Source organism: Rhea americana, unplaced genomic scaffold (genome assembly GCF_003343005.1).
Source record: "Rhea americana isolate MKP2758 unplaced genomic scaffold, rheAme1 scaffold_140, whole genome shotgun sequence".
Lineage (NCBI taxonomy): Eukaryota > Metazoa > Chordata > Aves > Rheiformes > Rheidae > Rhea > Rhea americana.
Genome location: NW_028185484.1, coordinates 1,367,762 through 1,385,649, shown reverse-complemented (window position 1 = coordinate 1,385,649; position 17,888 = coordinate 1,367,762). Strand labels below are relative to the sequence as shown.

General features: G+C 42.5%; 1 protein-coding gene across 2 annotated transcripts in view; it reads right to left on the bottom strand.

The window, feature by feature from the left end:
• Positions 1–17,888, bottom strand: part of ADGRB1 (adhesion G protein-coupled receptor B1) — a 201,995-nt gene that overhangs the window by 30,883 nt on the left and 153,224 nt on the right. For both annotated transcript variants that reach the window (XM_085298728.1, XM_085298729.1), the window contains exons 22-24: positions 13,267–13,333; positions 8,257–8,342; positions 2,389–2,487 (exon numbers count right to left, since the gene is read on the bottom strand). In XM_085298728.1, coding sequence (XP_085154854.1) covers positions 2,389–2,487; positions 8,257–8,342; positions 13,267–13,333 — 252 coding nt within the window. The remainder of the gene's footprint in view (positions 1–2,388; positions 2,488–8,256; positions 8,343–13,266; positions 13,334–17,888) is intronic.

The window sequence follows — 17,888 nt, the reverse complement described above, 5'->3', positions numbered from 1 at the left end:
GTACATGCAGCAACTAAAAGGAAAGAAATGAGGGAAAAGAGGTCTTTTCAATGGCAAAATGTGCCAGGGATCTACTCCAAAGCAGACCACAGGGAGAGAGAGGTTTCTTTAACACGCAGCTATCAAGCTTGGCTTACATTTAATGGGTCAGAGATCCAAAGCTTTCCTTTTTATTACTTCCCTAGTCAAGAAATGAYATAATTTCCAGTGCATATACCTTTTCTGTCATGTCATACATCTACGTCTCTTCCTGCTCAGTGGTTTGCTTTGATTTCCCCCAGTTATACATCGCCTTCTCTGGACCTTTCTCCCTTAGACACAGAGATATTACTGTAATGTGCTGCTCAAAACTGCTATGATTTTCAAAAGCCCCCCCCCCAAAAAAAGGGATAAAAAGAAGTTGTATGTATCTTCTCATGCCATACTATCCTAGAGATGAGCCTCTGAAACCTACGGCTCTTACAGGAGSAGAGCTGGAGCGGGTTTGAGTAATTCCATCAGGAACAAAACAGTAACACGCTTGATGTGGTCTCCACTAAGAAACTATGGCTAATTCCATGTCAGACAAGAGCCAGGAATCCTTATGGCATCTAATTGCCCCTGGAAGACTTCAAAACTAAATGGCAAAACTGGCCCAAAGTATGGGATCAATGCCAGTGGAATGGTAGTAGTGACATGTAGCAGAGTCAGTTTTGCCTTACTGACAATTTATTTACAGCAGATCTGGAGGAAGAAAAATAAAGAGTTCAACTGCAGAATGAAGTGGATGACAAAGGTCAGATCAGGGCAGGGTGAACTAATTTATCTATTACTCAGCTGTCTTTTTGCAAGGACAAGACCATAGTAAACTTCAGGATACACAACAAAACCAGCACTGGCATTAATCATTTAAAGTATCTATCTTCTGRGGGGAAGAAACACATAAGCTTTTAAAAGAGTCCTCCAATCTTGATCAAATTAACCAAATTAAAATAGCAGGAGACTGGTATTTCAAATCCCCTTTTTCCAGATTTGAAGATGAATCAGAGTATATGATTTATGACAAGCCAATGTCAAATAATATAGGAGAAGGATTTGACATTGTCTTACTTTTGAAAGGAATTTACTATGAAATGAATGCTTTTAATAGTCTGGTTTGTTAATAGTAAGGCTTCTGCTGGTTTAAACGTCCTTCTCCAGACATRGAAAACCAAAATGCAGTGACCTGCTAATGCTAGACTTGTGATATGTGATCTTGACCCATTCCATTTCACCATCTCAGCTGGGCACTATTGCAAAAGGTAGACAAAAAGTTGAGCAGTAAAAAATAAACAAGATTTTGTTTAGCTTTCGCATTTCATAGGAAATCTTGACTCTTAATAAAGGTGACTGAATATTCTCTTTTTTTCTGATGATAATTGGTCATTTTTCAAAAACAGACATTCTTCCTAAATACAACTTCTAGATATGGGCCAGTTAAAAAAAAAATGAAAAATAAACCTTGTGTTTTGATTTTCTTTTATATTTCTACATTTTGAATTTTGGCTTTCAACAGTTCATTTCTGGTTAGATTGATCAAAGGTAGGAATTTTACACACTGCAAATGTTCAAACGTTTAGCTCTTGAGACTTTTTCTTTTGCACATTTTATATATTGAATATTACTTTAGATATTTCAAGTAAAACATAGAATTACCCAGAAACTGGTAATTCTATACATAGTCTTTCATCTAAGAAGAGATCTAAGAGCATTTGACTTTTGAAACTCAGAGCTATAAAATGCTTTAAGATTTTGAAAACTCACTGTAAGTGCTTTCAGAGGACCGCAAGAGGCAGTCAACACTTATCAAATCTGAATTACAGCCCTATGAGGAATTAAACCTAACTCCAGCCTTGCCTAAGAAGAAAACATATAGGTGTGAGTCACCAATTCATGAAAAYTGTGCTCAATCTTCTGTAGTTTAATCGGAATCAAAGACTCAAATATATGTTTAAGTGTTCACCTAAACTAGAGTTTGAAGCCCTAATATTCTACTATCAAAATCAATGGGAACCACATCTTGTATTCTGTAACTTCAAGAACCAAACTGAATCAGGGCATTAAATGTATACCCAAATTTAAGCAAATGAAGAGTCCCATTATCTTCCAAGGACTGCTCACATGCTTAAACATAGACATGTTCTAAAGTGCTCTGCAGGATCTAGCCCATCAACTTTTGCTCTACACAACCCTACACTACTCATGGCCCACAGAATGAGGTCAGGGAGAGGTGGGAATGKGGGGACGTGGGCAGGGGCATGGGGAGAGAAAACAAACAGGGGTTGGCAAAGGAGGGGAATGAAAGAGGGAAACTAAAAAAAGAAAGTGAGAAAGAAAGAAAGAAAAGAAGTTGAAATTAGAGGAACTAACATGGCGTTACTGGTGGCTGTGGCCGAAACTTCTGCAGAAGAAACTACTCCACACTTGGAACATTTGAGCGTCATGCCGTAAAGGGGCACTGCCATCTGACTGCAATTAAAATCAAAAGACTGAAACAAAACAAAACACTTTGCTCATGAACACAAACGTAGAAAAGAAAGGGAAAGAGAAGCCAAAGGAAAGAGAGAACGAAAGAAAGGAAGAAAGAACGAAGAAGGGGAACCAACCAGCCATACCCAGTTTGAAAAGAGAAATGAAAGACAGGAAGGAGTAAAACTCTCTCATCTGTATCATTCCAGATGCAGGAAATGGGAAAATGTGTGATTCAGAGATGTGTTGGTGCCGCTTGAGGGGGTGGAACTGTGTTGGTGAAGGTTTTGCCAGATTTAGGCTGTCTCTCTCCAGCACCCATGGAAGAGAAACCAGTTCTGCTCTTCCAAACTCCACTGCCTTCTTTTGGCTTGTTTTGAGAAATTGTTCTTTTCCCTTCTGGYCTTTTTACTCAGAAAAAAAAAGAAAGGTGGCAGGGTTGTACAGTAGAAGGCAAGAAGTAGGGCTGTGGGGACTGTGTCTGCATCTGCTTAGGTTGTTTCCTAAAGCAATGCAAGGGATAGACAACATTTTCTCCCTTGGCCCTTGAATACTCCTGCTAATCCTTACGCTGCTGATAACACCTATGTGGCAGCTGACAACAACAGSAAATGGGCCACTTTTTGGTGACTTAATCTGTGACAAAGCACATGCAAATGGAGCTATGTTCCTGAAGTTAAGCATGAGCTYAAGTGTTTTGTCAGGTCGTCCTGAAGGGAGGTGAATGGGCTGAATATGTCTAAGTGGTTTCTTTTCTTAGATTTGTGGAGAATCTCCTTTTGGAGCTGATAACATCCTCAGGATTAACTCTGAGACTTGCTCACATAGGTCTCTCTCTCTTTTTATCACGATGAGACCAATCACAGGCCACTGTGGGCTGGGGGACCCAGTAAAGGGCATGCTCATCTGACTACTGCTGTGTAGGAACTCACCCAGCCAACAAGCCAGCTCTCACCCAGGAGCCCAGAGGCCACATTAACTTGATACTGGCCATGTTTCTTCCTCAAATTTATTAATTTGCATGCACTGCCTAGTAAGCACAGATACATGGCTTCCACATCAGACCTGGTCTAGGAAATGCGTAGGAGTCAGCAAAATATCCTACAAACCTACACAAAGAGCCGAATATCAAGATGACATTAACATCATTGGCAAGGGACAGCAGGTCTGTTATTCCTAGGTAATAGTAGTGTGGCTGGTGAGAGATGATGTTTGCAGGTACCAAATGTAGGGCTTTTACAGCCCTACCCTGTCTAGGAGAGAGACTAGAAAACCTGAAGATTTGTTTCCTAACTCTTATGKTTGTGTTCAGTCTAAATTGAAAAAAGGACACCCCTATGAATACCAACACAGGATTATTGGTGGTCATCTGAGCTTACTTTTAAGTGGCTATTGATTGGTCTTTTAATCAGTTACAGTGACATAAGCCATTCCATCCTTCCAGAATAATGATTCGTATCTAAGGCATCCCACAGCAACTTGCAGCCTTGAGACACAGAGAAAATTAGCTCCTGTGTCAATAGATACATATCTTTGAGGAAGAATAGTGTAAATCCAGTGAGAATAATGGCTGAACCAAAGATAAAGTGGGTCTTGAGAGGCATTAAGTGCAAGACCATTAAAAAAGATGGTCTATCCCCAGACCTATAAGCCACAAAGAACAGATAAGCAGAGAGACAGAGAGAGGCAGAGATAGGCAGCAAAAAGAAAGTAGAGTCATTCAAGAAATTTGATGGAAAACTATACCAGAAAAAAACATGAATGACACTGAATCACAAAAATATGGTCAAAAGACCACTATAACACACAACTGTAACTGCTGTTGGGTGGTATTTATGGAGAAAGCTGTAAGCAGTAAGTACAGATGTGAATGCATTTATATTCTAATGTCTTCTTGTTGGGGGCAAAGGGTTGTTAATAGACTAAATGCCTGTAGCAGGTATATATTGGTGCATGCATGTATGAAATGGTAGCTAATGAAATAATCACGGTGAATAATGCATTCATTTAATTAGCTTCTTTTTCAGCTTCCTCAATACCCACTAGCAGCTCATGGGCTCATCTGGAGTGTTCACTGGAGCCTGGATTTTGCTACCCTTTTTTGAAGTATGTTATACCATGCATGGCCCAGAGAGCAGGAACTGCTTCCAACATGAAACACTCTCAGATGAAAGGCAATACTTTAAGTCCCTACTTTAATGTAGTCATTATCTTTCCAATTACTTTTTCTCTAGGCACTGACAATCCATCTCTGTTACACCCCACCAGGACAGTCACGTAGAGAATGCTTCACACAAGGTATYGGGACAAACTTGCTCAAGTCCTCTCTGTAATCAATGGAGAGAGGAAAAATGTAAAGTTCCTCAAAAGGGCAACTTGGAACAACTAAACTAGGCTCCTGTCTCTCTCCAGTGGCTACAGAGGAAGCCCAGGGAGATTAAACTCAGCAGGCTAAGATTAGCCTTTGTGAGTATACCCTATAGTCTCATTTTTGTTTCCTGGCTGCATGAGCACACAAATGCTTCTGGAATAAATGCCGGCTGAATAAATTTAAAATTCATTTTAAAGGCTCCTGCGTACAACATTAAAACATTTGCTTTTAGTAGCACTCACGTCAATAAAGCTCGAATGCTCTCTGTGCAGCTGACCGCAAAAGGAGGCAGATTAGCCGTGGGGAACTGATTAACAATTCCAAGCAAGTATCTGCTGGAAGCTAGTTGCACGATTTTCTCCCTAGCTTTAGTACACGTTTTGTTCCCGGACAAGATTCAGGGCAGTTTTGTGTGTTGATCCAGTTTTCAGTATAATCATATCCATCTTTCTAAGGCCCAGTTTTGCAGTACATGTATAAAGTCATTGCCATTAGAAAGTCAATATTTTCTGACAGATACGACACAATAATCATAGCTATTTTCTCTGCTAAGTATAGGGCAAGACCTACTGTGTTTCACATATTATTTTGTCGTAACTGCTGGTTAGCACTGATTTGTTTGTGTCAACCAATCTGCGCTGCAGTATGTGTGCTGGGCTTCTCTTCATGTTAAATAGCTCTTTTCTCTTTCTCTCTCTCTTTTTTTTTTTTTTTCCTTTTCGTTTTTGCAACACTGAACCATACTTCTTGCCTCTGCTAAAGGAAACACAATGTTTCTTTATACCATCTCCTCAGATCCAAATATCTCCGAGGCAGTTGCTCATTCCGATTATCTTCAGATCTACCCTCCAACACGGTTCCCAAGCCCAGGCCAGAAGCGGCTAGCTAAAGGGAAGGGAGTATCAGAGCTCTCAAAAGCATTTCGGCATTCTCGGTGGGTGCACTTTGAAAGGAGAACAAAATCGGCAAAATCACTTAGCACAGAGAAGGCTTAAAAGTACTGCACACACACACACGGACACGAAAGAGGGGGGAAAAAGAGAAAAGAAAGAAAAAAACAAAGAACATCAGAAAAAGGATCTTTTTTGTTTTGTAGGTTTTGCTTTCAAAGTATAACTATGAATATGATCAATAACCAGCTGACATGCATTARATAAGGATATTCAGTGTGCAATTCAGCTTAGACCGAGAAAGGGAGAGACTGACAGACGACAGCTCACTGCTTTGCTAATCCAATAAATGATTTATTTCAATGTTTACTTTCAAGTATAATTATCTTGCTACTGACTCTGTCCAGAGTTAGTGCATTTTCTTGAGTTCTCTCTTTGTAAAGAAGGCATCACCCAGAATAACACAGACTAAAGCTCTGTTAACAATGTGCCAAGGTCACTTCACGTGCCTTTCCAACTCGGCAGCAACAGACTTCAAAGCAGCCCAGGTTTCCTCTTATTATCACTACCAYGGACCACTCAGAATCCTGGTTTTCTCGTGGTGTAAGAGAAGGACAAGTTGTGTCTGCTCTAACACCAGCCTTGCAGGACAAAGGTACCTGGACCCTCTCRCCCCAAAGAAGAATCCTCCAGCACTTGCTGTGAGTGGCCAAGCTTCAGCATCTGTGGCCAAGCAACGCCTTCGCTCTCAATAAAAACAAGAAATAAAGTGAAATAGTGAATAGTGAAAGTGTGCTGCTGTTGGCTGTGGAGCCGGGAAAGGCTGTTCCTACTGAGATTCCTCACTTTGCTGCCCTGAGGAACTATGCCACGTGGACACCTCAACACCATTGCTCAAAGCATAAGCCTCCTCAGGTTCCTCCCTTTCTTCCCTTCCTAGCTAGGAGCTATTTTCTATCCTCAATTACGCTGCAGTCACTCTGTGAAGAATTACTTTCACTACAACTATTCAACAGCTAAAYGAAAAGAATATTTAACCTTGACTCTAACTTTTACTGCAGTCCTCTGGGACATCTTAGGGCCAAAGACTCTTGCAGGACCAGAGGGGATTAAATCACTTGTCCTCTCTATGAAGCCCAGGAGTGCAGTACATAATACAACAGGTATCTATGCTTCCTCCACTTACACAGATGTATTTTCTTCAAAAACTGGCTGCTCTTCCTCCTAAGGTTGTAGGCTGTGCTTGTAGCCACACCTGGAGGCACTCGAATATTTCTTGCTCTCCCTGTTCTCTCTTTGCAAACAACGTTTTCCTTCAAARGTGCAATCATTATCTGCAGTGACAAACCAAACATCACCAACTGACAAGCAACCSAAGCAAGGCAAATGCCAACAACTAAACAAGCAGTCTTTCTTAAGAGCAGGTAGGGAGTTAGCTTCTCTGACTGCAACAGCAATGCAGGTAAGACAGTGGGATGTAGTGTACTAGTGTGAGCAGCCGGGCTGATATGTACATTTTCCATGCTTTGATTYGACTTTAAGCATCAGTGTGCCATTTCTGTCTTTGCTTGAAGCATGGCATAGCCCAGGGATAAAGTCGGAGCAGGCTGCAGCCTCGTTTATAGAAACAAAGATGAAGGGAATTCTCATCCTGCTGGAGCTAGCAACAAAATAGCCCTTGTCAGCAGAGTTTGGTGCTAAGCCAACAGATAGCTCTGTGCACTAGGTGAGGCTCTGCCTGCCTGCTCCCCTCGTGAAATCACACTTATAAGGGCTGTGCAATATTTTCTTCAATTTATACTACAAAGAAAAACAGTTCACACACACACAYGATGCTTAGGGGGTGGTGGCTGAGGTGGTGGTTGTGGAAAAGATAAAGAACATCAGAAATTTTTCAAGCAGAAGAGATATCTTTCTCTACCTACCAGCCTTTCTTTTTACTCATCCATCCATTCGCTAATCTGCTCACTCCCAGACACCTTTTCAAAGGTTAAAAAAAGGTGTTCAAACACCTTTTCCTGCAAGGCATTTCATAGCTTTGTTGTCCCTCTCAGCAACTTGTCAGCCTTTAGATGCGACTTCCCTGGCACACAGCCCATGCCACGTGCCACACACTGTAATGGCATGTTCCTCTCTGATCCAGCTGTTGTCTCTAGGAGTTGGTGTGGAAAGTCAYTTTGCTCCCCTAAACCTTAATGAGGATGTATCAGTCTGGGCTGAAGCCATYTTAACAAAGAGCTAAACTTCTAACCCTCCTTTATAATAACACAGTGCTGCTTCTTGGGGTTTTTATTTCTGCTACACTGAATGACAGAATACAGAGATTACTCCAAGTGGGGTTTTTCTTTTGTTTTGCTTTGTTTAGTTTAAATTTGTTTTATTTTGTTTTGTTTTTTGGTTCGTTTGTTTTGTTTGTCTCCAATCTTGAATTCCTTGACTGGTTATTGATCACAACCTTTTTTCTTTGTTTGTTTTCATTCTTTACTTAGATGTATTGATAAGGCATACCCTGCCCGTTCCTTCAGTTTCTTATCTGTTATTCCATCTTTGGATACAAGTTTGTTAAAAACCAGAATGCCAATAACCATGTTCACCTGTTGAAAGAGAAACAACATAGAGTTTTGTTCTCAAATGGTTCAAGTCAAACTCAGCAGCATAGAAGGAAAAAAAAAACTTTTTGGCAAGTTGCACCCTTCGATTTCTCAATAAGCAAGGCTACACCTTGGCAGGCCACCACTCTTCTATCCCCCTCCCACCCTGTCCCACCTCCCCTGACCACRTGTCAGTGAGTTCAGGAAAACAGAATGCAGCTGACAGCAGATTGCAGAGGTCTCTGTGAGCCAGAATGAGCCTGCAAACTGCTCAGATTGTCATAGGACCTCTTGAGCCTGACTTGTTTTGCCCAAGGCATGCTTGAGCTCTAGCAAGGCAAATTTAAGGCAAAAGAACATTTTTCCCAGGATGATCTTCAGGAATATAAATAGAAGATGGTCAATATGGGGGAGAGCAGTGGGATGACAAGGGCTAGTTTTAAAAGTGCCTCTTGAAATCTCTAGCGATGAAGAAACAGCAGTAACAGGATGGGGCTATGCAGTACCTGTAACAGGATGGAGATCTGCTTGCTGTTCTTCTAGCCAGTGAACAACCATCACTGCTCACAAACCCAGAGGTGGAAGGGTGTCAGAGCAAACAGAAACATCAACTGCTGTGCTGTGATCACTTGCGAGATAGCACAGATGGCACAGGACAGAGATCAACCATCTCACCATTTTCAAGAAATTAGTAGACAGGGAAACTGAATACAGTCTGATTTGTTAGGGTGACAGCACGGATATGTTTATCAATAAGGTATTAATATTCACAGGGAAATTCAGGCTGTGCCGAGCTGAGGTCTCACAATGAGAAGCTAAGTTCCTCACTGTTTCTTCTTGAATGCACCCTTTGGGTCACTGTTGCCAGCTGCATCTGTTTTACCAAACCCATCCAAGCCTCAGCAAGCTCTAAACACAAACACATTTGTGATACAAGAGTATCAATCCATTCATAGGAGCACAGGACTGATGGTGGAAAAAGTGACACTCTCCTGGTTTTGTTGTCAATGAAACATCTGATGTTGGTAGAACGAGGTAGTAGATGTTCTTCTGAGCAAGGCCAAATCCACAGATGCACAACGTTACATGTTGGCTGAGAGCCTTAATGAGTTTAATAGACTCTCCTAAGAGAGGGCTAACATAACACACATTTCCAGGGCAGGAAGATGTCTCCATCTAACTGCCTATATCACCTGCAAGACTGAGAAGCCTTTCTGAGTTTGCATTGCTGGTTTTGTCAGGACATGACCCAGCTCACTGAAGGAGAGTCCACAGCTGGGAATAAATGGAAGAACTCCCAAACAGCAGATATGTTCTTTTGCATCAGCTGCTGGGTCACTGGACTACTTTCCACAGCTGCAAATCCAGTTCTAGAGCATATCATGTTTTTTCTATAGAAACAATGCTGGCAAGTCAGACMCCGTAACACAGCCAAGGATCAGGAGGAAATCAACAGTGGCTGTATGCTTGGAGAGAAAATGTGCTTGAATTCATTGACTGTTCTTCACCATGCAGGGAGGCTGGTGAGTGCAAAGGATATCTTTCTTTAAGGTGCAGCAAAGCAGTAGCAAAGATGGGGCTGAAGTATGGTAGGTTGGATCACTCCCAAGGCTTGGCCCAACAGGCAGCATCTTTGATCATTTATGGGAGGGAAAACGATGAATGGTGAAGGCCTCCAAGTCATTTCTAAGATGAAGTGTAAGGAGGACAGAGGAGTTTGAGGAAGGGCTTGTTGCAGTTACAAACACATACATCAGTTTGACATAAACACAACTTGGCCTCTGCTGTCATGGCAATGAATAGAAAGAAGTTGTGGTAGGCTGTTTTGAATCTTTCTTATTTTTCACCCCAAGAGGGCAAGAATATTCCCATTCCCAAGCTTCCTTCTCTTGCTACCTCGCTGTCTCAGGACTATTTATCACTTAACTTTTCTTTAAGTATATTGCATATTTATGACAGAGATAGGCTCAGAGGAACTCTGGTCCTTTTTTTTGCACTTAGCTAGTCAAGGACATTTTAACAGGGACTAAAGGCTAATAAGTTCTGAGCAATCATTTCTAATCATTCATCTTCAAAAATACAAAGGAATCAATTGCAGCTCTGCAACTGTTTCAATAAATAAAAGCTATTTCATCCAATGCATTGATCATCATGATCAATATCCTGCTGTGATACTAGCTCTGTTTCTTTTACAAATGAGGACAGGGATACAGCATGGACAGGCTTCTAAACATAGCTAAACACAGACACTTTTAATAGCAGGCAGTGTGGCTTTACTTCCTTATCTCTGGGATGGCATCCAGAAGCAAAGGCACAAGTATGAGATCCAGCCCTTGAGATAACTAGCGCATTATGACTGATGACTCTGTCCTGACTTAACCATGCCCCTCCCTGCAGAAACCCATTGCCTTCAGCCTCAGCTCAGTGAGAAACTAGCCAGCAGCTTCACTGGAGTTAGGTGAATAAAACTGCTTGCAACAACTCAGCACTGCAGTTTGGCAGGATTTTTAAGGCAAATGGCCTAGACTTCCAGGGTTAAGGTAGAGGTAGTAAGTCTGGCTGGAACCAAGCCAGCTCTGTGTAAAGTCACTTGGATGTCTACATATCACACTCTTCAGAGCTAGGGTGAGAAAGAGCTTCATAGCTCACACAGAACTAGGTCCCATCTTTTTTTTTTTCAGTATATCCCTGTATAACCACCACTGTACTGTCTGTAGAGCAAGCTTGCCCTGCAAGCAGTACAGCTGCATTCACTCAGTATAGCCTTGCAAGAGCCTCAATGTCCTCACGTTGAGCCAGATGGGGTGTCTCTCCATCACTGTTATCGTCAAGCTGAAATCAGATAAAGCATGCACAGAACTGACTGATCCTGTGGACAGTGCATGYTTGAGAATCGTGTGTTCAACTCCTGGCTCTGCCGCAAAGTCACAGTGTGAACTTGGGCAATGTACTGAGCTTATCTGTTTCCCAAGTTCCCATTTATAAAAAAAGTGTTCTGCTGCTTCTTCCTGCCCTTCTCTAAGCTCCTCAGGGTATATACTGCCTCGTATCATCTCTTGGGCATCACTGCCTTCTCACTTCAGCCAACTATGAGTCAGGTAGTCTAAACTAGGCATGTTGGCTCTCTCTAAGCAGTGAAGAGACCTCCCAAAATGACCCACTCCTTTCTAAGATCAGCTGAACGAACCACCAGTTGCAGGTGTTGATCTGTCTGGAAGGACATCATTTCCAGCTTAGACACTAAATAAAAACGGAGCCAAATGGAAGAATGCACATGTTTCTTATCACATTTTAAAGAACTGAGGAAAGCTGAAAGGTTACTTCCCTGTTGGGTTGTTAGCACACCAAAAGCAAAATGCTTGAGGTAGCAGACTGATTTCCCTTTCTTTGGGCACTACCAAAATTCACTTGCTCCTAATCACTGCTGTCTACTGAATGTTCAAGCCACTGAGCCCTAGCTACTCATTATAATGCTATTGGTCTGTTGAGCTGAATGCACTAAGCCATGTAATGCTGATGCCAACTATTCTGGCTACAAAAAAAATCTGACCCCATCAGCAACACTGCTGAGAGAAATTCAACTATCATATGCCTACAAAGACCTAAGGACTGGGCGGCATGAATGTCTGCTTATCTCTATCCTTCCCTGAGTGCTATCCAAAGACTCAACCATGTGTTGTAACCCTGTGCTAAAGAAAGAGCCCAACTGATATGAGCTTGTTTATTACAGAGTAGGGGCAAGGGCTGGCTTCTCTCTTTGCTATCATGATGAAATGATGGCACCAAGACAGCAGCATGTGCTGTGACAGCAGTGAGTATATAGGTAGCAAGAGCTTTAGTGTAGCGTAGTTACTCTCTTTTAAGTCTGTTACTGCTGCAGGGCAGTTATCCCCCCAGGCACTGCATGAAACAAAAGCTTGTTCTAGGGAAAAAAAAAAAGAGAGAGAGAGAGAGAGAATTCAAGTGTCAACAACTCTCTCCCTGTAAGACTCTCCAAGGCACCTGAGCCTTATAGGCCTTAAAGGACACACAGCTCCTTCGCTGGGCAAAATACTGGAAATTAAGTGCAGACTGTCACTCACTTATGGAGTGGGGGCTAGAACACAGCATTAAACTTGTCTGAAATTGTTGAAGGAGGGATTTCCTAGAGGATCAGTAGCTCTCAAATTCCTTGAATACTGTCTGACTGTCAAGATTTCTCATGGTCAGTGAAGCTTCAGGAGCAGGGAAGCTTCATGAAAGGTATGTCATCACTTCAGAGACACCTCCAACACAGGTAATAACTGGCAGAGACAGGCTTTGGTGCTGTRTTGCAGCCAAGAGCGGACAGCAGAATGGATTCCCATCTAGCACACCCACATCATGAGCTGGTGAGACAGAGTTCAGGACTGTCCTCTTTAACTGTGCCATCTCTTTGAGCTAGAAGCAAATGTGATTTGTTTAGAGTCACACAAGACCCCTTCAGCACTGATTTGAAGAGCTTCACTTCACCTGCAAAACAGAAAGCTTCTCACATGCACTTGCCATCTGGGACAGACCAGGAATAAATGCTGGCTGTGGAGGTACAGCTTGGTCTGAGATCAACCAGGAATAGCAGTTTTTGGAGGAGTTAATGTCAGAGTTTTCCACCATCATTGTGCATTTCCACCCACATAGGGCAAAAACAAGGAAAAGCATCAACTAGATGTCTAGGGGACTCCAGAGAGCATAGAGGTGGAAAGTTGAGAGMTGAGGCATATTATATTTCAGAATCAAACCTATCCCAAAGGAGTACCTTGCTGGCTTCTAACACTTTGCTTTTTTCTCCTGAAGGGGAAGGTTATTAAAAGAATGAGTGGAAACAGAGAGGGAGATTCTTGAATTGAAAGAATGAGGGAAGTCCTATATAAAAAAAGAAAAAAAAATGCTTTCAACCAAGCTGAAATACCAAAACAACAGCAGCCGCAGGTCCCACGAAGGCGTAGAGAAGACCTCCCTCTAATGACAGCCAGCAGCTGGAAAATGAAGAGGGAAAAGAAAGTTACCCAGTGGCTAGCATCACTAACAAACAGGCACATGTTTTGTTTCTTCTTTTTGTGGAATTCATCTCAGGAGGAGACACCCCATGGCAAAAAAAGTTTTACACCTTACAGCAAAGAAAKTTTGATCCCTGCTCCTCCAGAAGTTACACACAGACTTAGTTGCYGGGTGGGGGTGTCTGCAGAGCAGAGTTTGATTGTTTACAGTGGAATGAATACACACAAAATTCATGACGGTGCTTCAGACCAGGTCCTGGGAATAGTTACGTTAGTTGGAAGGCAAGACCGTGCTCTTGTCCTATTCGCTCAGAGCAAAAACAGTGGAATTTCTCCCTTGTTCACTTGCTAGTCAGTTAGCCTGCCYGGGTCTTAGGTCCAGGACTGAAGTGTATTTCTCCTCTCTGTTTCTGGCTACTCCCTATGGGCTTGCTGATGTGGCGAAATGCAACACAACAGCAAAGTGGGAATTCACRGCATTCTCAGAGTGGATGTTCTTAAGGAATAAGCTGAACGTGAGGTGTGTAGTGTTTCTCCTAGAACCAGCTTATTGCTTCTCCTGAACAGGTCTTCTCCTTTCTCCACTAACTACGTGCGAAACTTTGCCTCCAAAACTCTGAAAGTCTAAATTACAGTTTAGGTACGTGCCTACACAGCCTGAGGCAGGACTCTTCTGCTATTTACCAKGTAGGTGCCTCTCACTGAACCAGTCACCCTAGGTGACATTTCTAGTCAGTGGAGTCAGGATGAGGCATCCACATTCAGTCAGATGAATAACACCCTGAATAACGTTGATATTGCTTTGATAAAATCTTCATTATTCAAGTAATCTGGGCACCCATCACAAGGGAGATGAATCCCACCTCCCACATAAATGGTATGAATATCCTCCAGGTGTCCCCATGGAGTTCCTACTGCACTGTCCACTCACATGCAAACTTACTCCACACTAACACCTCCATACAGACAAGCCTGGTGTAATAAATAAATAAATAAATAAACAAGAGCAGAGAAAGATAGGGGAAATGTCACACAGCTCCCATCCTCATAGCTGGGTAGCAAGGGGTGTCTGAACAGTCAGCTGGGATTTTCACGTTTGACCACAATCMTGACAATCACAAAGTGTTACAGCAGCACTGCAGTCAATATTTCTATTTCATGAAGAACCCAGCAATTCTGAGCATGGGCACATAAATTAGATTCTTCAGGGCAAGTGAGGATATGAATTCACACCATGTTGGCAACTCCACAGAAATTTCCAGTGCGCATGCTTTGACATTGCAGTACCCTGGAGAAAATGCGAGATGGAGTAATCCTGTTTCAACAGTAAACTACCATRCATTTACCACAGGAGAAGAGCAGGCAACCACAATGAAATGAGGACTTTCTTAAARCCCTTAACCCTGCTAACCTTGCAATAATTCATTTATGTGCCTGTACTCTCAGCAATATGTTTTCATTCTGAAACCATGCGCTGCCCTTTCAGAGTCTCCCAGGAAACAAAACCTTCTTGGGAACATTTCAATTTTGTTGATCAGTCTCAAATGCTTTTGTATCAATTCTGACTTGTAAAAAAATGTTATTTTTCACCCTAAAACACAGAACATTTGGAGGAAAAAGAAGTATTCAAAACTGAAAATTGAAAACAGGACATTCTGTTTTTCTCCATGGCCTTCATCTTGTTTATTTCTAAATTAAAGCTGCAACGTGTTAATTTAATCTGTTCTGATTTCCTTCTGATAGCAAGTTGCTCCATCAGAAACTGAGCAGCTGTAATAATAAAACAAATAAGCGGTTGGAGGAAGAAGGGAATAAGAATGACGCTTCGGAGGGCTGCAAGGACTGAGAGTCTCCCTGAACACAAGGAAAGAGCAGGGGGGAATAAGAGAACTTCCCAAATTCTAATCCTTCCCCAAACTTTTTAGTCCTACATTCAGCCCTCATTTTGAGACTAGTTTTCCCAGAGTCTCTTTCAACAACTGAGCAAAATGACAGGTTGAAAGGAAGAACAATTCTGAAAGCGAGGGGAACGCAGTTTAACCACTCACTGCTGCAGCACAGGAAGAGGAATATCTTTGAATGATGGAGTTGACAGCTTTGTGTCCTGTGCTCAATTAGCAATGAGGATTCAGAATGACAAGGGCTTTCGTTCCCWTTAGATCCCCGGCAGCCCCTCTCCCCCTCCGGAGTGTCAGGCTTTCCGAAGGGAAATTCACACATCACCAAGCACTGGCCTTCATCCTTTCTGACTGCCTGACCTCCGCATTACAGAGCTTAATCGAAGCATTTCTTTACAAAGCTGTCAGAAGTGGTGGCTGACAGCAGGGAAGGAGAAAGTGTGAAGCGATATCTGAGAAGGGGAACCGACAGCAAACTCCAGCAATATATTAGTATAGTGTAGATGCTTTTAGCCTTATCCCTACGAGGCATAGAAATATTTGCATTTTACTTGCAAAGGGATCTCTTTATAGATCTTTTAAATGGAGCTACCACTGGAAAGGAAGTGAGTTGTTTAACAGTGCTCAGCGGTTCTAGAGTATCATCTCCAAATATCTTGACAASAGCTCTTGCATGCAACACCACAGACCTCTTTACAACATATGTGATCCTTTCCTGTGTCTTCTATGGCCCTGATATGAGATGGAGGCCTTTTTGTCTTGSCCTTGCAAAAACCTGAATTTCAGCACGATTTTCTTGCCTACCCCACACAGTACAGCTGTGCTTGGTAGCAGGCAACAGCTCTCACCACGGCCAAGTGCAAAATTAAACACCTCCAGTGCAACAGTCAGCATACTCCTATGACAAAGTCTACAGCTGGGAATTCAGAGCTGTCCCACTAGGATTAACTCACAGATTAATGTAGCAGCTCTGAGATACCTGTGAGTGACAGAAGACCTGACTYAATAACACGGAGTAAGACAATGACCTCTGTCCCCTCTAAGCACTGAGGAACCTCAGGAGRTTAAAGAGACTACAGGGATATCCGTAGGGAATCTGTTGTGTTGCTCTAAGACAACGCTTCTTACAGACTCTCATGGGAAAGGTTATGAATTCCCAGCTACCAGTAACACAACCTCAATTGTTCACTTCATGCTTCAGGAGGCAATTTGTCAAGCTTTAGAGGTCCATTCCCTGGAGTACCAGCTACAGTCAGTCCCTGGAGTACAGGCTAGGACAGTCACTATTAAGGCACTCAGTCTAACACAAAGATGTGAGCAGTGACTAGTCCTGTAGACCCTTGCTACCTTAAAGACTCTCCAAACAACTGCAAATCTCTTTTCAAATGCTGTTCAGGTATGAAAAAGGAAAAATCCCACCTGTCGTCCTCCATTCACTATACATAGATAGTTCAAAGCACTCTAGAAGCATTCTGAGCAGCAAAGGCCTCTGCCTGAATGCTGGGGAACTGCTGTTCAGAAAACAACCGGGACACAGTCCAACTCTTGCAGTATATACATTTTAATTTGAATCTCTTTTCTCCTGTGTCATTTTAGGACTTGGCGGTCTTGTCCAGCTATATCTCAAACCCTGTCATGCTTGGAGAAATCTCTGACTTCTCTCTGTTACAGCTGGCAGACCTGGCCAGTTCTTAGACTGCTTCCATGTCTCGCTGGAACAGGCCTCCACGTTGCAGTTCAATTGTGTTTCACCATGACAGAATAGCTCTCTCCCATGAAGCTTTGTACAAACAGAAGACATGACAAAGGTGGCCAGGAAGGTCACTCGTCAAAGTTGAAGCTATTCCTACATTGAACTGGTTGCAACTTTCTTCCTCTTTGGAGGTCCCTCCATTGACCTGCTCCACTGCAGCTTGCCAGCTTGGCTTTCAGTGCAGATGGACAGTTTCAGGCAATTCGACGTTAAGACACAATATGCATTTCACACACTATCCTTTCTTTTACCTCTGCTCTGAGAACCTGCACCTCCTACAAAAGTGTAGCAATATCTTCAGCAGTTGCAGCCACCCCCCAAATGCTCCAATGTCTATGCCCCACAGATGGATGTCATTGGTTCAGTCACTGACAGTGACTCATATCACTAAGAGTGGGGTGAGAAAAGAGTTGACGCTGAGTGCCAGATCCCATGCTCAGCTACACATCAGAATCCTGCTTTGTGCTAATGCCTGTCTCTGGGAGAAAACCAACTGGTGCTAATGCAGTACTGTTAGGATCCAGAAATTACAGGGTTGGAAGACGTTTTGAAAGACAATGTTAAGTCCCTTGTGGTTTGTCATGTCAGCTCTTGTCCCCTGCTATGGCTATCCATTCTATCTTAACACTTAGGCGAAAAAAAATAGAGGAGATATATGGACAGGAAATTGCCTGGAATAAAATTAATTGCTGCATGAGTTATCAAAAACCATGTGTCTCTAAGAGAAAGATTTCGTTTCACAGGGAGGGATATGTTTTTGCTAACGTCTTTTCTTTCCTTTTGCGAGATGGAAAATTCATGACTTGCAAGTCTGCCACCACCCATTTGAAATGTGCTGTGCTATACTAACTAAACACAAAGTTCAAGTGGGCTTTAGGCTCCA